Source organism: Glycine max, chromosome 10 (assembly GCF_000004515.6).
Source record: "Glycine max cultivar Williams 82 chromosome 10, Glycine_max_v4.0, whole genome shotgun sequence".
Classification (NCBI taxonomy): domain Eukaryota; kingdom Viridiplantae; phylum Streptophyta; class Magnoliopsida; order Fabales; family Fabaceae; genus Glycine; species Glycine max.
Genome location: NC_038246.2, coordinates 41,700,341 through 41,720,074, shown reverse-complemented (window position 1 = coordinate 41,720,074; position 19,734 = coordinate 41,700,341). Strand labels below are relative to the sequence as shown.

The window sequence follows — 19,734 nt, the reverse complement described above, 5'->3', positions numbered from 1 at the left end:
TTCTGTTTTTCTCGCTCTATTAGTTGATTGATGGCTTTGCTTGAACAGCTACCTACCGTTCACTCGTGATCTTAGAATAATTCACATGGCCAATGGCAGTAATTGAATGCCTCTGATGTATTCAATTCCTGGAAGTGAAGGGGTGTTAATATTTTTCAAGTACCTTAAATGTAGTTTGAATCGCGTTTGATAATATATTCTATTCTAATGCGATCAACAATTAATTTTGTTCTATCAAATGTTGCAAATATTGTGAATGTGTGAACAAATTATAAATTGTTTTCCATTTCTATGGTACTGTTCTTTGCTTTTTCTTTTTTACAATTACTAGGTTTTGTCTTGCCTTGGATTCTTTTTTGGACTTACAAATTCTTTTTCGGTATGTTAGATATTCAATGTGTCCAACCCATCACTCAGTTACAATTGGAGCGTGAACCTCCCTTAATTTATGAATAGAGAATAATTGGACTTTTATCAAGCAGGCAGCAAAAAAAGGCAATGTTTTTCCACCTGTAATTGGGGTAATCATTAGTTTCCTTAAGAAGTTTAAATACATTGAGGATTTGAAGTTGAACAGAAGGCAGATAGTAGCAACGTTTTTATGTTTTCTTGTCATCAAGAAGATCCAGAATACAGCCATTGGTACGCAGACTAGGTTACTGGTATTTATTGACAATTACACTGTCAACAGAAAGCATATTATCGCAGACATTTTTCTCATTAGCTTATTGTACTTCAAGGAATTATTTAATTAAAATGCTATCGAATGCAAAATAATTTAATCTAATTATGCAGTAAGAAAAGCTACACTCCTTAGCTGTAAACATGAATATGATCTGCAAATACACTTTTCCAGTCGCATAGAACATGATTCCCAACTAGCTTTGAAAAGAATCATAACAAAGTAGCTCTAGCCAAAAGGGACGGGAAAATGTAATCAAATTCCAAAAATACCCACTTTCTCAAGGGAAGTTCCCCTGTGAAAGCAACATCAAACTGAGTTTGACGTTTAAAGCTCCACAAATAAAATTTAATCACATGCTCAAAGTCACCTAGAAAGGGTTAACACTTGCCCAAAATGTTACAATAATTGTGTAGGGTGATTCAACAGAGAATCAAACAACAGCCAGTATAGCTAAATTTTTGGTTGAAGTGAGCATCCATATAGTGGCATAAATATGGTATACATGTCCTACGTGTACAGCAAAATATATAAAAAAAATAGTAATAATTTAAGCCACTCTATAGTCTATACCAAAAAAAAAAAAATAACAGAAAAGCCAAGAACATCTATAGCTAACAACTCTTTACCAAAATCAGAAACTTTTTCACATCTTGTATTATTTTGTGTTACTGTCGTTTTGGCTTCTGAATCTTGACATAGGGCAAAACACCCATTAAACGGACAATTCTTGGAGACCAGCCACATTGTTGAGCACGGCAAAACATCAAGAATGTGTTAGCAAAGTAGGAGTTGAAGCCCATGAAGACATGCCACAAAGCATGACCTTGTGGATTAATTGGCCAACTTGATATCTTGTTGCAGAAAACAAGATCACTTAACCAAGCTAAACTTCCCAACAGAAGAGTGGCTACATAAAGTCGTGCAAGGCACTTAGCGCACACATCATCAGTGTAAATGTAGTACTTGTACATTCTAGGAATGCAGAGGAGGCTGAGAATTACATAGTGGACTTTGAAGCCTATTCCAAAACGGAGCACTGAATGAACTATGGCGAAAATGGCACCGTATAAACATAGGAAGATTGGCATTGTACGAGGGTAGTGCCAATCTGGGGAATAGAGGATGTAGATGTATAGCAGAATTTCCCACATCATTGGAGTTTCATTGCTCTGCTGTTTCCTAAATCAAAGTGCAACAACTTAAGAATAAATTACTCAACCAAAACAAATTCAAAATAGCCCCTCTAATTGAAATGCATAAGTGGGTTTACTTACATCATAATATGCCTAAGCTGCATTAGATAGAATAATGTTCATTAATGAAGTAGAATGTACATACATTTGATCTTTCTGAAGTCATACAAAGCACTGCCAATTGTTGATTAATACGGAAAAAATAAAACTACACACACATATGTCTGAAACATTCGTGTACGACCACATTATCACTATACCAAAATCTCAATCAATATTTTATCGTGACATGAGGCTAATGTATGATGTATCCCTTGCAATCACCTTAAATCTGAATTCTTCAATTATTCAACAAACATTTGTATAGAATGCCAAACTCATTTTGTTTAATGCAGAAAGAATCTAAAACGATTTGAAAACCAACAACCAAAAGTTTATATAAATTACTGGACAAAAATGATAGAGAGATGAATGAATACTTACACATGTTGTAGTGTAGCATGGTACAACATGCTTCCAATGGCAAATGCCATAATCGATAGGTGAAGAACACAAAATCTTTTCTCAAACCGTTGTGTATGAGCACTTATAAGACCAATAAGAGCCAAAAGAATGGTTGGAATGTTGGATATTGTGTTATAAAATTCTGCAATATAAGATGAATATGCATAATTCTTTTCACAGCAATCTGTTGTTGATGTGACCGGACCCCAGAAGCTAGATATTATTTCGGCCATTTTCCTCTACAAACGGATGAATTTGTTTATCTAATTATCTGAATTTAAAAATCCCTGCAAATCATGTAGCGACATGCAAAAATACAATCATATGGGAAGATTAAGGAGTATACATACATAGATCAAATACACCAACATGTTAATTCACAATACATTAATTACTGGGGAAGATTAAGGAGGAAAAATAAAGCGGTTGTGCAGAAGCACGTAGATCTCATTTTGTCTTCTCTTTCTGTCTCTAGTGATAATAATAGCATTCACTCAGATAAAACACATGTACCAGCCGGACAATGACTATCTGCTTTCCTCGTACGGATTGAGCTTCCCAAATTCAATGTTTTTCTCTTCTTTTTTGTGAAAAAAGAAAGGTTAAATAAATAATGTTTATTTGTAGCAGAATATCTTTTTTGTTATTGTAGGATAGTTTTAGTTTATTGTAACACAAAAGGAATGTAATGTAAACCTATTGGCACAAACGAATGGTTACTAGAAAGTTAAACTCCACTTGTAAAGAAGAAGATGGGAACCGTTATTACCGTTACAAGCTGTGATTCATTGGTGTTGGAAAATGTAAGCAGGAGAGGCTGATACGTGTCAGGCCCCAACTCCTTCTCACTATTAAGCTAACACCAACACCAACATTTTTTTTTTTTTTACTTATTATGAATCTAGATGTATTATTATGTTACACTTATTTCATTTTGTTAGAATCTCTCACCATATTCACACATGTGGTATTGAATGTCTTACATTTTAGATTTTAGATATTAATCATATTCAAGTATTTATATCCATGTTGTACTAATATTTTTAATATGGTTGGTATATAACCTTATTGTAGTTATGAAATTTGATCTTTAGTTCATGCATATGAAAAAACATTAATGAGTGAGGTCAACCCCTTTAATGAATTTTAGTATTTTGAAGGATTAGTCATTGACATTTAGCTAAGATATATTCTGATTCACATTAAAAAATATCAATATCGTAAATTGATGAGTTAAAACTAATGAGTCACCTTGCCAGAAATAATTCAAGAATGTAAAATAATTATAATATTACAAATCACATGTTCTTCGTAGCATGAATGGCCTTTCAAAAAGAATTAAACTTTCAAACAACCTATGCAATTATTATAGTATATGCTTGTCGCGCCATAACTTATTCATCTAAATACACATGCTTGCTTGAAAAAAAGAATAACAAACCAGCCCATTCTATTCTATCTTCAAAAAGGCTGCAATTCTCTTGGCAACACAATATGCAGTAGACTGTATAGTTATCATAGGATTGACACCAATTGCAGTTGGAAGCAAACTTGCATCACACACAAATAGTCCTTCTGCTTCCCAACTCATCCCATTTTCATCCACTGCACCTTCCTTTTCACTCATTCCCATCCTACAACTTCCCATTTGGTGTGCAGAGCTATAGATACTCCACTTTTCTTCATGTGACATTAACCCTTCTGTTGCATATACTGATTCCACAAACCTCTCCAATTCCTTTTCATTTTTCCCATTACATTCAATTCTATGTCCATCACTTCTGTGAGTACCTACCTCAACAGCACCTGCTGCTATTAGAATCCTCAGTGCCTGCTTCACTCCATCCCTTATGTTCTCTTTGTCTGATTCATCCAACTCATAATGCACCCTTCCCTCACTCCTAACTTCTCCACAGCCCATATCCCTAATAATTGTGATCAGATGAACAGTCCTTGAATATTTGAGCATTCTGTCTTTGAAGTCAAGTCCAGACACCCAAGGAATCAGTGTAGATAAGGCTCCTGGTCCCAATGCTGGAGTTTCAACTATGGCTTTTACTTTGGAGTAGTCCTCTGATACCACCTTGTGGACTGAAGTGATTATTCCCCCCTCATAGCATTTACCCTTGAGTTCAGAATTTGAGTCTGGAAAATATCCCCATGACATTAGCACTGGATGGAGATGAAGGTTCTTGCCAATGTGCTTGTTCTTCAATCCACTGGAGATCATTAAAGGAGGTGTGAAAAGGGCTCCACATGCTGAAACTGTCACTTTCGCCTCAACTTTAAGTCTCCAAGTGATGTTGTTTGTTACAACATTTGCCATCACTCCTAAGCATTTCTTTCTTCTCACACCCCCTCCTTTGTTCTTCTTTCCCAATATAAACCTCTCAGCTTTTGTTCCTGTTAGTATCACTGCACCATGATCCACAGCATCAACAAGCCATGTAACTTCAGTTCCTTGTTTCTCCCCTCTTGTACAACCATAGTTGCAAGAGCCACAGTAGTGACGTTCCGATGAGTTTCTTGGCACGTAATCAACTGGAAGACCAAGATTCTTGCAACCTTTTCTGAGAACTTGATTCTGCAGCCCTTCCTCGATGCACTTATCGGTCACGCCAATCCTTTTACACACCATGTCCATGGCAGAAAGATACTCATGGCTTGAAAAGAGTGATAGCTTGTGGTCTTTTCCCCATTCCTCAAGCACAAAATCTGGTGTTCTAATAGATGCGGCCCAATTAACAGCAGAACCACCACCCACAGTTGTCCCAGTAAGAATTGCCATTTTCCCATCCCTTGATGCAAAAGTTCCTCCTAACTCATAAAGCTCATTCAGAGAAGGCCCTTCTAGAGAAGAATAATCATTGGGGGTAAAGTAGTTTCCTTTCTCAAGAACAAGCACCTTCAAGCCTGAACTTGCTAGAATAGAAGCTGCAACTCCTCCACCACAACCAGAACCAACAATTACTACATCACATTTTATATTCAGGGTATTGTTTTTAGAATCTATAGCAACTTCAAGACCTTTCTCAATAAGAGACTTAGGCAGACTCAAGTTACTCTCTTTCATTGCTTCCACTATTCCCTTTTCAAGAGGCCTTTCTCTGTGAACATTGCTTGTTGTTGTGATCCCATCAGAGTCAACTTGATATCCTATAGCTTCCCATGCTGGGTTTTCACCATTGTCATCACACTGCACAAAAGTGAAATATTCAATAATTCCATTGCACAAACAGTTAGAAAGACAAAGGGAAGAGATGTGAATGTTAAAGAGAAATTGTGAATCAAGAAAGAGGCATTGCCTGAGAGAAGAAAACAAAGAAGCAAAGGACTTTGATGTAAATGAATACAAGTCTAATAGGTGTCAGGAACCGATGCTTGAACCATTTCTGCAGAACCTTTTCTCTGTTGTCCAAAGAAAGATTTGAGAAGCTGTTGATGAAGGGCCATTTCTTACTCAGACAGAGAGTTCCACATAGCAACAATGTGCCCAACCTTGTTGACAGTAGCCATAGAATCACTCTCAGTAGTATCAATGCTTCTTTTAGAGCTCTTTTTATCAGTATTTCTGCAATCTAGTGCACATTTCACATTATTAGGTTCTAGTTACCATACCAAATACTGATAAAGTATTCATTTATGCTACTCTAAGTAGTTATGATTGCATAATTAGTTCATTACTGATTGTAAAAAAAAAAAGAAGTAAACGTTAGCTGGAAAAGTTGTTTGCACCTTGATAGTGTTACATACGGGACACCAATATCATGATAAATCAATAATTTTTTTTATTAACAAATAACCGTAATTACTCAATTCAAAATTTAATCACACTTAAAACTCTTTATTCTTTTATTTTGCTAGGATCTAACCTAGGTCTTTTCTCAACATTCAACATGTAATGTCAACTGAGCTGAGTCAAATCAATAAATTATAATACATAAGAATATATGCTAGAGCCTATAATTCCTTTAACTCGACATTTTAAAAATACTTGCCCTAATCTTTAACCATAGCTAATATTTTATTTTATTTTATGAAAGCTAGTATTTTATTTTGTGAGTGATATACAATAAATGTTTATTTTATATAACTAAAATTTATAATAAATAAATGTTTCAACAAATATAAAATTATATATTATAATTAAAATTTATAATAAATTAATATTTGTAACATATAAATTGTATTTTATATTTATGGTAAATCATTTATATCATGATACAATAATATTTTAATTATTGATAATTTCTTATAAAAATATTGAAATTCAAGTTAGAACTTAAAATATTAATAAATAAAAGGTTAAGAAAAATTCTTGAATGCTCGCATTGAATAATGACAATTAAAAATGCTTTCATTCAAAATAATTTAACTTATTTATACTGATAATCAAGGAATCATATTATAGTGATTTTTATAATATTTTTTATCCTAATAAGCAAGATTTTTTACTACTAGTAGGAAGTTCTTTTATTTTTCCATCTAAAATGAAAATAAACTAAAAGCGAAAATTCACACATGTGCATTTTAAGATTTAGTTAATTTAATTTTATTTGAATAAAAGTATCAGGAAATGTTAAGATATTTGCTAATATAAGTTTTTTTAAAAAAGAAGAAGAAGTAATGTTTAAAAGATTAAATATAATTTACAATTTTCTCAATATTCTGAGCAATGATTAAATGAGTAAAAGTGAGTAATTATTATTCATTCATCTAGAACTAGCAGTTAAAATATGCCAACTTTTCTTGAAAAAAATCCGAACAGGAAAATCATGGCTAGTTAGTGTTTTAAAAATTATTTAAAAAAAGTCAAATAATAAAACTCAATTAAAGAATTGCACGTATGTTTTTTATCCGATATTAGATAGGATATCTTGTTGGTTAATTTTGAAAATCGAGATAATCCTGGATAAATCTGAAGTCGTGTATAAACACTTTCAGATTGAATCAAATTTCGGGGTTCAACCAAAATTGTTCAATCGGATAAAATCAGAAGATTATAATTCAAGAGTTTTGTTTTGGTCTTGTATGTTTTTCACATGTTATGCTTTCTGAACCAGGATGATTATTTATAATCAAAGAACAGGTGGTTTTTGGCGGTTGATGGAAGTTATTTATTTTAAAAATTGCCGTTAATGGAAGTTTTAGTAACTTCCATGTAACTTCCAACCTTTGCCTAAACCGAACATCTCGTTATTACATTAAAACAAGCGTGCACTCTTATTTTAACATAATAAAGAGATCAATTACACTAAAATGTCCAACAAACCTCCCCCATTTTAGTGTAATTACCGATCAAATCACCAAAGTCATAACATACCACAAACTACTGCATAGATGAAATATCGTGACGATTGAATTTCATCTTAGCAAATTACACGTTTCAAATATTCGAATATCAGGGTGTCACTAAGGATTGAACCCTTTCTATTCATAATGAATACATGAAGATAATCTGCACAATAGTTTATAACATTACTCTTGCTCGACACTAGTTTTACTAGCCTGTGTCCCTATCCTTCATAAGCATATCAAAGCCAAGTCCCAGCTTCTTGAAGCGGCTAAACTTCATGCTTATATAGGTAGTCCTTTTCTTTCTTGCACCTGTAAATGCTATTTTTCAAAAGAACCATTGAGAAGTTATACTTCAACCTCCTTAACTTACAGAACCGAACACATTCCTTTTGGGATACTTTCGATGATGTGTTCCAATCTCTACATGTTAAGCTTTCCACATTGAATTCAACACCTAATGTCATATTAGATGGGAATTGAGTATCTTAACATAAGAGATTTCAGATGGACTTTAATCCTAATCCCACAGCCGACCTTTTTACGAGATCTCTACTTAACCCTTTGGTTAAATGATCGGCCAAATTATGCTGAGTTCTCACAAACTCCACTGATATCACACCATGCATGATTAACTCCCGAACCATGTTGTGTCTAACACCCAAGTGTCTAGACTTCCCATTATACACTTGACTATATGCCTTAGCCAAAGTTGCCTGACTATCACACCTGATAGACATGGGAGGTATAGGTTTGGGCCACAATGGAATCTCATAGATTAGATTTCTTAGCCACTCAGCTTCTTTACCAGCTGCTGCTAAAGCTACAAATTCAGATTCCATTGTTGAATTTGTAATGCAGGTCTGTTTCTTGGATGCCCAAGAGATAGCACCTCCTCCAAGGAGGAATACCCAACCACTTGTGGATGAATAATCCTCCATATTGGTTATCCAACTTGCATCAGAGTAACCTTCAATAACCGAAGGAAATCCAGTATATGTCAAACCATAGTCAATGGTTCCCTTTAAGTACTTGAATACTCTATTCATAGCTTGCCAATGATGAGAACTAGGATTACTTGTAAACCTACTGAGTTTAGCAACAACATAAGCTATATCAGGCCTAGTACTAATCATTGCATACATGAGTGATCCTATCGCCCTTGAGTATTCAAGTTGAGACACTGCTACACCTTTATTAGGTAATAGCTTCAGGTTAGGATCAATGGGAGTACTTACCGGAGAACAATCTTTAAAATTAAATTTCTCCAAAATCTTCTCAATATAATGTGATTGAGAGATGGAAATGCCATTGTTTCCACGTTTGATCTTTATTCCTAAGATCACATCCGCCTCCCCCATATCTTTCATATCAAACTTAGAAGACAAAAATGCCTTAGTTTCATCAACTTGATCTTGGTCGGTACCAAAGATCAACATGTCGTCTACATACAGACAAATGATAACTCCTTTGCCATGAGTATCAAACTTGCTGTATAGACATTTATCTGCTTGGTTTATAACAAAACCACTAGACAACACAACCTCATCAAATTTTTGATGCCATTGCTTAGGCGCTTGTTTCAAGCCATAAAGAGATTTCATCAGTTTACACACCTTATTTTCATTTCCTGGCATAACAAACCCTTCAGGTTGTTTCATGTATATCTCTTCATCCAATTCACCATTTAAGAATGCAGTTTTCACATCCATTTGGTGAATCATCAGATTGTGGATAGCAGCAAGTGCTAACAACAGTCTAATAGTGGATATCCTAGCAACAGGAGCATATGTATCGAAAAAATCAATACCCTCCTTTTGCCTAAAGCCTTGGATAACCAATCTGGCTTTGTACTTGTCAACAGTACCATCCACTTTCATCTTTCTCCTAAAGATCATCTTACATCCTAATGGCTTACATCCAGGAGGTAAGTCAACCAATTTCCATGTATTATTTTGCATGATGGAATCCATCTCACTTTGGATTGCTTCTTTCCAGAATACAGCATCCCTTGAAGCCATTGCTTCACTAAAAGTCTTTGGGTCTTCCTCAACATTAAGGCAATATTGATATTGAAATTCAATATCATTCCTTGACCCTTCAACCAAATAGAGTTGAAAGTCATCACCAAATGACTTAGCTTTTCTTACTCTCGTACTCTTTCTAGTTTCAGTACTAGTTAAAGGTATATCCTCAATATTAACTGAGACTTTCGACATGGAATTCATGTCCTTTGGCCTAGGTATAGATGTAAACCTTTGTTCATCAAAGATAGCATCTCGTGACTCTATAACCGAGTTCACAGTAACAGAATCATTAGATTCTAGCACATAGAATCTATATACTTTAGAATGTTCAGCATATCCAATAAATATGCAATCTATACCTCTTTCACCTATGGTTTTCCTTTTAGGTTCTGTAAGCCTGACTACAGCCCTACATCCCCAAATTTTGAGATAACTCAAATTTGGTGTCTTTTTGTGCCAAAGTTCATATGGGGTAACCTTATTCCTTTTGTTAGGAATTCGGTTCAACAAGTAACATGCTGTCAACATAGCCTCACCCCAAAATCCTTCACTTAAACCCGAATAGGATAACGTGGAATTCACCATTTCTTTCAAGGTTCTATTCTTCCTTTCGGCTACACCATTCTGTTGTGGTGTATAGGGAGCTGTAGTTTGATGTATTATTCCAGTAGATTGAAAATAAACCGGATCATAATACTCACCTCCCCTATCCGTACGAAGAGTTTTGATTAGCCCATTTTGATGAAGTTCTACCTCTTTCTTATAAATTTTAAATTTATCAAGAGCTTCATCTTTTGTATTTAATAAATATACATAACAATACCTTGATGCATCATCAATAAAAGTAACAAGATATTTTTTATGACCTAATGATGGAGTAGCATGCAAATCACACAAATCACTATGAATAAGGTCTAAGACTTTAGTCTCACTTTTAACATCCTTAAAAGGTTTCCTAGTGATCTTGGTCAACATGCAAGTTTTGCATTTTTCAATGTTCATATCAAAAGGAGGAATCATACTTGTTTTTGACATATCTTTTAATCTTTTGTAATGAACATGTCCTAATCTAGCATGCCAAATTTCTGATTTTGTCATATTAGTTATAGAACTACACGAGGCCATACAAACAGATTCATGAACAAAAGGAACATCAATGTTTAATTTAAACATTCCATTACAACGATAACCAAATCCAACAAACGAACCATGTCTTGACAAGATGTACTTGTCACTTTCAAGTACTTGCTAGAAACCACAATTATTTAAAACCATACCAGACAATAAGTTCTTACGAATACCAGGTACAAATAAGACATTATCCAAATACAAACTTTTTCCGGAAGTAAAAACTAAATTCACACAACCTAATCCTAGGATTGGTTCAGTTGCAACATTGCCCATCTTCACAATAGAGCCATCATCGATTGGTCTAAATTCCTTGAACCAACGACGATCTTTGCACACATGGCTTGTTGCTCCCGAATCAAACCACCAAGCAACGTCATCATCCTGCACATAGAATGCATCAGATATTAGTGATACATAATTTGAATTCGTATTCGAATTAAAATTATTCACTACAATCTGACCTTGTTGCTTTTTAGGATCATTAGACCCACTTGGACCAGCCTTGTTCTTTCCTTTGAACACCCGGCAATCCCTCTTTAAATGACCAGGTTTCCCACACTTCCAACATGACAATTTTGTTTGTTTGTTTGGACCTTTGTTCTTATTTCCTTGAAATTTTCGTTTGTTACCTTTAGCATTGTAATTTTGCTTAACTGTTCCACTTTCCTCTACCATATTAACGGAAGAGGAACCTGCTACGGTTTTATCATTGACTTTGTCAATTTCCTGAGCCCTCAACGACTCCTCAATCATGAAATGACTACCGAGTTGAACCAGACTCAACTCTTCCTTCTTATGTTTCAAGGTATGCTTGAAGTCTTTCCAAGAAGAAGGCAGTTTATCAATTATAGATGAAACTGCAATGGATTCATCCATTTTCAAATCATGTTGAGTAAACTGACCCAAAATCCGCAGCAGTTCATTATATTGCTCCATAACAGGCCTCGAATCACTCATTTTGTAATTAAAGAAATTACTAACTAAGAATTTGTTACTTGAGGCATCTTCTGCCATATACTTGGATTCAAGAGAGTCCCATAATTCCTTAGCAGACTCAATATTTTGATAAATATCAAAGAGAGAGTCAGACATACCGTTCAGAATGTGTCCACGACAAATGTAATCGTCGTTCTCCCATTTCGAACGCTTCCTTGTTTGATCCAGAGTTTCGTCTTCCATATATACCGGCATCGGTGTGCTCAGCACATACACCACATTCAATGTTGTCAAGAGAAAGTGCATCTTCTTCTGCCATCTTCTGAAATCCTGTCCTTCAAACTTGTCCAACTTCGCAAATTTGTTTGTCATCTTCGAACTATCGTTCGTCATCTTGAAAGATTTGATTCAATCTTTTGTTGGTTAATTTTGAAAATCGAGATAATCCTGGATAAATCTGAAGTCGTGTATAAACACTTTCAGATTGAATCAAATTTCGGGGTTCAACCAAAATTGTTCAATCGGATAAAATCAGAAGATTATAATTCAAGAGTTTTGTTTTGGTCTTGTATGTTTTTCACATGTTATGCTTTCTGAACCAGGATGATTATTTATAATCAAAGAACAGGTGGTTTTTGGCGGTTGATGGAAGTTATTTATTTTAAAAATTGCCGTTAATGGAAGTTTTAGTAACTTCCATGTAACTTCCAACCTTTGTCTAAACCGAACATCTCGTTATTACATTAAAACAAGCATGCACTCTTATTTTAACATAATAAAGAGATCAATTACACTAAAATGTCCAACATATCTTTCAGCCAAAAATCATGAAATTAATCTCCCAAAAACAAAATATCAATAAAAGGATAACTCTTCTACTTATAAGTGCTATTCTATGCATAGTTATGAATCAAATTCATGTTATATGCTTGAAAAGTACATGTTAAAATATTATAATGAATTTAATTATAACAAAAAGAAAACAATGGCAAGACGACACGATAGAAACCACGAGACTCATTACCTAGGTAGCCTAAAGTTAGTACATTCATTATGAATCATGAAAGGTTATGATAATAGTAATCGCGAATCATTTATTTCCATTTATAACATTCAAATATGGTAAAGATACGTCACATCCTTCAAATAAAAAATATATAACTGCTTTATTTTTTTTAAGGAAAACTGCTTTATTGTTATAGGGGATGTATAATATTGTTATAGGGAGAGAAAAAAAAGGAAGTGAGGGATAATATTTTAATTTAATTCAACTATGGAAGAGTAATTTTTATTCGAAAAAAAATGGATGCATTAATATAAACATGTTATTTTTTTATCATATTTGAAAAATTCTTTATCTAAATAACTTTTATCAACATCAATCATTTTATCATATATAATACTTTATCATTAATTAGATGATATTATAAAAAATATTGTGAATATATTTTAATCAAATTATATTTAAAAATATTTTTTTAAAAAAATTCTTATGCATACTAAGTTTTTTCTTTGCTCTGAAAATATAGCTAAAATTTGATTTTAAAATACAGCTTCACAAAGAAAGGGGATTTGTCAAGGTCATTTTTTTTACGATATTCCTTTTTTTCGTGTAGAAATGTATAATTATTTATATTAATTAATGATTTAAATACATTTAAAAAAGATGAAATAGGATTTATTTAGATAAATTTTTGCATAAACATAATAAATTTATAAATTAAAATAAACAAAAACACAATAAGTCTCTCTATAAATTAAAAATAATGTATCTTTTTTTTATAGAGAGTAAAAAATTATCTTTTAGAGAAATTAACATAAGAGAGTTTCTATAAATTAATTTATGTATAAGTCAATTTTAATTTATGAAAAAATTCATTATTATTTGTTCTTATAATTTTCTTTTTTTTAAAAGCGATTGTAAAAATATTTATACGTACAGACTCAAAATTATCTTTTACATCTATTTCAGTTGGACACGTGAAATTATAGCATAATTATAGTAGCAGTATTTATCAAGGAAAAAAAATTACAGCTTAATCCGACCGCATAAAATTTCCCAGGAAAGAAAAAGTCGTAGACGTCTGTCCACGTCAATGGTAATCCGACACGCTATCAAGAATGTGTGCTAACGATAATAGTAGTAAAAGATATGTGACAATAATTAATGTTAAAAAATGCAATTTTTAACCTTTTTTGTTTCATAATCCCACCGACAAACCAAAAATAATTAATCATATAACAACGACATTTCTATTTCATCTTCTTTCTTTATCCAAGGTCGTGAATAGTATAAGATAAGTAAGGTCATTATCTTACGTTTCTTAATTTTATTTTATTTGTTTTTATGTAAGCTTTTGCATAAATTCATTCTTATTGTTTAAATTATAATGAAAAAAAATGTTCTATGATTGGAAAATTATTCAAAAATTAACTACTTGTCTTAATTAATAATTAGAGGTGAAAAAACTAATTATCAAAATCATATATATAATTGAAAATTGAATTTGTAGCTTATTATAAGAAATTATACCATTAATTAGTAACATGATTATTGATGTTATAAATAATTTTTTTATAACATTAAGGTTAGAGATATTGATGTATGACTTATCAGTTCTTTTAGTTAAAAAAACATTTATTTAATATTCTCATTATTTCTCTATCTCTTTTTTATATTGTTTTAATACCTTAATTGATACCATATTTTTTAAAAAATATTTTGTTTATATTATGTAGTGCTCTTTATTTTATTCTTATACTTTGTAGTAATAGGAAAAAAAAATAAAATATAAAGTAAGAAATGTTTTCAAAACTTAAAATAAAAAATAAGTTAAAAAATTAATTCAATCTTAATATATAGTACTCTCGATAAATGTCTTATTATTCATAAAAAAAAACATATAAAAATGAGTTTAATTGGTAAAAAAGTCATAAAAACTAAAAAAAATTAGTTTGAGAAATAATTTATATGATATTAAGTTTCTTTAAAAACTTGTCTAAGGTCCTAAAGTTCCTAAACACTGCCCTGTTTCTATCTTTCTCTTTCCCCAGCCACTCAATCAATTCCCCAAATTATCATGAACCTTAAGATATCATCTCAAACATGCCTCAACTTCTCCTTATCAGATTAACAATCATTTGGCTGAATTCTAAACAAACTAATCCCAATAATCTCTTTGCAGGAAATTAACTATGCAGTTGATTATGGTTCCATGACCATGATAAATATTTAATATGTTAGGTATATTATCAAAAGACAAATGGCAGCTAGTAATCTAAAGATACTTGATTAATTAAAGAATTAAGAATAAAAAATTGTTTATTAGAATACGTGAAATTATGCTTTTCATAAATCTTTTTATGTTTTCTTAAGATTTTCACACTATAAACTTTCACTTTTTAATTCTTTAATCAGTGTTCTGAGTGATTGGCAAGACCCTTATCGAAAAACAAAAGGCAATGAATAAAAAAGAAGAGAAGATGACACAACATGTGACAATTGAAGAGTCATTATTATTGAGAGGTACCTCATGAGGGATAGAGAATTGAGAGCCAGAAGCTTTCCAGAAGTGTTGCACAGTCTTGCTTTTTGTTGAGTCCAACTGCAGAGGAGGCAATAGAGCCTCACAAATGCTTGATAATGATTCCATCTCAGCTGAAGAAAGAATGTGAGGAGTGTATTTATTGCATCTTCTTCCACCTCTCAGCAAAGGATGACAATCTCTCTTCATTTCTCTTTCTATAGCTTTCTCTCCCTCAGCAGTTACTTATAAAACACTTAAGGAACTCTATCTATGCTACTATATATATAATTAAATAATCAACAATGGTGTTGTATTTATAGAGACTAGGGTAGTAGAGAGTGCATGGTTTTCTTGTATCATTAACCAAAGACAGGTAAGAAAACCATAATTATCTATAATTATGTATACACTCTTGTGTATCCAGAAGATTGTAGTAAGTGTGTTAGGATATATATGCTATTAACTAAATCCCAACGACAACAACTCAACTCCTCATTGCGTTCCATTTAAACCCTTTTCCAATATCACCTAACCTACCATCGCGTGTAATCACATAAGCTCACGTATTTCATATAATTTTCATCTAATTTAGATTATCTTTTTTTTTGGTCAAAATAATATGAATAAATGAGACTTTTCTTGTTTTAATTACAATTAATTTATGTTTTTTAAAAATAAAATATCATCTAACTTTTTATGCATACTTAGAAATACCGAAAAAATTATGTGAATTCCGTATTTTTTATATTATATTTTAATTTTTAAAAAATATATATTTATTTTCTCTATTTCTATCCTTTGAACCAAACATAACATTAAAGATTTTCTTATGACCTAAACACTTATATAAATTTTAAAATAAATCTCAAACCCAAGACAAATATTGAAAATTTTCTAGTTTGCACCAACTACCAAATTAAAACTATTGTCGTGGAGAGATTGGAGAAGCAGTATTGGTTGTTATTCGGTACTGGCTAGAATTTGATGCTAAAAAGGAAAGGTGTTCTGTTTCTTTCTGTTGTTGTCCTCTTTCAATTTAAAGCTAAAATAAAAGTTTGTATTTTATAAAAAAATAAAATAATTGATACATGTTGCTGTGAGCATGTGACCATGCTTAAAACCTAAACAAAAAAAAAATCAATTTATTAGCTCTCTAAATGATATTAAGTATTTTCTTTTAACTATCTACTACCAACTTTTGGGAAGAAAAAAAAGGTGCACTCACCAATTTGTGGCAAGGCACTAATGAAAGGTTTAAGAAGAAGTTGATCATTCTAGAGGGGTCCTTCTTGTTGAATCGCACGGCCTTCAATTCCAGATTTGTCATTCCAGTGTAAGCGTGTAAAAGTAGCCAATACCATCAAAATAAATAAATGAACAACATCTTTTAAACCATGCATCTGTTTTGAAGTAGGGGTGACAATATTCGTTTTTGCATGGCTCTATATTTAGGCAGACAGTAGCTTTAAATTATTTTTCTTAAAAAGGAACCAATTTGCAGTGTTTCTAAAAATATAAAAAACATTTTAAAAAAAAAAAGATCTGTATTTTTTTTTATCAAAAAAGCTGCATGTTAAAATAAGACTGTGTGCTTGCGCGTTGTATTATTTATCCCATTGTTTTCCTTCATAAAACAACCAATGAAACACCAGCTAGCCAAACGAATCTTATCAATCTATAAACCACACATTGCTTGCCCCCAGTGCCCATAGATGGTTACTCCTTTTAAATAAATAAATAAATTTCAAGTTATATCAATATCATGATCTTAATTATTCTTATTATCATACCATAGCTACCCCTCTTGTCACATTTAAAATAATGAGTTGTACACTTTATTTCTTTCAACAAATGCGGCTTTAACAATTAGTCCACACTCTTTAATTAATATCAACATTTTGTATATGTTGCAGATATGAAACATGGACGAAATCAATTGAGCAAGATGGATGTGAGAGTGTGATCATCTCTCTAACAGTATGTTTGGATGATAAATTTTAGAATTTTAGAGAATTTTAAATTCTAGAAACTTTAATTATTTTAATTAAAAAAATTTCATTGTTAAAATTTTTTACTTGGAACCCCATAACCACAAGCTTTTCTCTTTCCTTTGTGACTGCAAAACTGAAGAAGCCAAGCTCGCCTACTCCCCATCCTCACGCATGTCCTTACTGAGCGCCAGTTTCACCGCCTCGACGCCAATTGCCTTGGCCTCCTCGTCGTCTCTGTCATCAAGGCCAACCGCACGCTCTATACTGGGCGATGGTCCTGCCGAGACCCTTTGTGAAAGCTGCTAAAAATTTTAGAATTCTTTTGTTTTTGAAAGAATTTAAAATTCTAAATTTATAGTTAAAAATATATTCCATGTTAAAATGTTAAAATTTTAAATTTCTTCTATGAGCATCTAAAAAGATTATTCAGGCGGAAAAAATTTTAAATCCTCTAAATAATTACTTTTCCCATTTTAATTCCCTCATTCAAACATAAAACAAATCCAACTTGTACTGTTTTCACTAATTTTTCCCCCACTAATTTTTCCCCGCTGTCATTGAGAATTAATTGCGGCTTCCAATGCTGTACTATTTTGGACTATTGATCTTGCATTGTGAATGTGATTTCAGCATGACACAGAAAAATTGCATCAATTTGGCTTAATACTATTTTCAACCACTAAATGCTTGTTGGCCTCCATCGAAGTTCGATTAGCTCAATGACATTTGTTTCGAAGATTCCTCCTATTCCTATACGAATGTGTTTGTAACTTGTAAGTAGGAAACACCTCTGATTCCATCTCCACTGTGGGTGTGGCTGACTCTTCTCCATCTTCTTCTGGCTACGCAGGAAACACCTCTGATTCCATCTCCTCTTTGAAGCTCAATCTCCTGGTGGGATTTTCGTGATGCTTTTGTTGTAGATTCATTGTTTTGTTCCTTGTGTGTTTGACTTGAGTGATAAAATAAGTGCAGAGTGCTGTTTCTGGGCTAAACAGAGGAACTTGAAGCTGGTGGAGGATTTGTGAATCTCTCGCTTGGTCTTGAGAATTTGCAAGGAAGATGGAAACTCATTTATAGCAGCGCATTCTCGTCTCGAACTCTCGGTGGAAGCCGTCCCGGTCCTCCCATAGGAAGACTCCTTCCTATTACTCTTGGACAGGTTCTCTTCTCTTACTTACCAATCAATCACATATGATCAAAACTTAAATTCATTACCAGTTGCATTGTAGTTATTGCATTTTTTATGTTGATAGGTTTTTCAACGAATTGACATCTTGAGCAAAGATTTTGATAACATAGTGGAGCTTCAATTGGGTGCTCCTTGGCCACTACAACCCCTTGAAGTAACTGCCACATTAGCCCACAAATTTGAACTCATAGGTTGGTTTTATCGTTTTATGTTCTGTGATGCTAACCATTAGGACAGAGGTGAAGGAAGTAAAAAGGAAATGTTTTTTTATCTTTATTTTTTATTGGGATGCACAAAAATATGCTTTCCTATAATTTTTAAACGCACTCTCATATGATTTCCAATTAAAAACCTTCTCTTTTTAATTCCTTAACCAGTGTTCTAAGGTCACTGCTTAGCAAGACCATTTGTTTATTATCTGTATGTGCATGGTAAATTTTTGCATGATATGAGAATTGTAGTGTTGTACTATTATTGTACAGTATTGAGAGTGCCTTTATATCTTGTGTGGGTTTGTAAATGTCCCAGGATCTTCAAAGATAAAGATAGTATTTGAGAAAACCACTATGAAGACAGCTGGGAATTTGTCACAGTTGCCCCCATTAGAGGTGCCTCGAATTCCCGATGCATTGAGGCCTCCATCTAATACGGGAAGTGGTGAATTTGAAGTTACATATCTTGACTCGGATACCCGCATCACAAGAGGAGATAGAGGCGAGCTAAGGGTCTTTGTGATTGCTTGAGTTCCTGGTGAATGCAACTATGAACTATTCATTTTCTCTGTTGGACTTAAAAAAATGTTTCCACACCTGTGTCTGTCATCTTTTTGTCTTTTTTCTTTCTCCTGATAGTATTTGTTATAAGTTCTTCAACATTGTAAATATGATGGAATTAAATTGTACTATGTAGTTCCAAGGAAACAGGGTACTTTTTGTTTAAGTGTAACGTATTTCTTTTTTAAGGAATAATTGCTTTCAGATCATTAGATAGGACACTTGAGTACACTGTTGAGAGAATTCCCTTTCAGTTTTAGACTCTCTGTTCGTATTGATATAATTAATTTTTTTTTTGCTCTAATTTTTTTACCATATTTCCTATGTTTTTTCACCATAACAAAAAAATCTTTTATGGCAATCAAATATAAATCCATACTTTTACTGCTTATAGTTTTAAAGAACAGACAAATTAAAAATTGATTTGCAATGTTATCAACCTGATGCTTCTTGCCTCAGTGTAATATTCTTTGGAATTAT

The 19,734-nt window shown here is 32.7% G+C and overlaps 3 protein-coding genes across 3 annotated transcripts; 1 reads left to right on the top strand and 2 right to left on the bottom strand.

Annotated features, from left to right (window-relative positions):
• Positions 1-631: 631 nt before the first annotated feature.
• LOC100787881 (alkaline ceramidase) lies at positions 632-2,615 on the bottom strand. Its single transcript, XM_003535384.5, has 2 exons — positions 2,362-2,615; positions 632-1,864 (listed from the first exon to the last, which is right to left on the bottom strand). The coding sequence occupies exons 1-2, from the start codon at positions 2,613-2,615 to the stop codon at positions 1,351-1,353; spliced, it is 768 nt and encodes a 255-aa protein (XP_003535432.1). The 3' UTR covers positions 632-1,350.
• A 1,032-nt stretch (positions 2,616-3,647) lies between these two features.
• On the bottom strand, positions 3,648-15,751 carry LOC100787352 (long-chain-alcohol oxidase FAO1). The gene is made up of 3 exons (XM_006589218.4): positions 15,302-15,751; positions 5,688-5,960; positions 3,648-5,578 (listed from the first exon to the last, which is right to left on the bottom strand). Exons 1-3 carry the CDS (start codon positions 15,503-15,505, stop codon positions 3,833-3,835), a joined length of 2,223 nt encoding a protein of 740 aa, XP_006589281.1. The 5' UTR covers positions 15,506-15,751; the 3' UTR covers positions 3,648-3,832.
• Positions 15,752-17,460: 1,709 nt separating this feature from the next.
• LOC100786808 (plastid-lipid-associated protein 6, chloroplastic) lies at positions 17,461-19,463 on the top strand. Its single transcript, XM_041006219.1, is given in 6 exon segments — positions 17,461-17,563; positions 18,071-18,183; positions 18,265-18,290; positions 18,292-18,451; positions 18,546-18,672; positions 19,010-19,463. Coding segments are annotated over 6 exon segments (744 nt in total). The 3' UTR covers positions 19,225-19,463.
• The last annotated feature ends 271 nt before the right edge of the window (positions 19,464-19,734 follow it).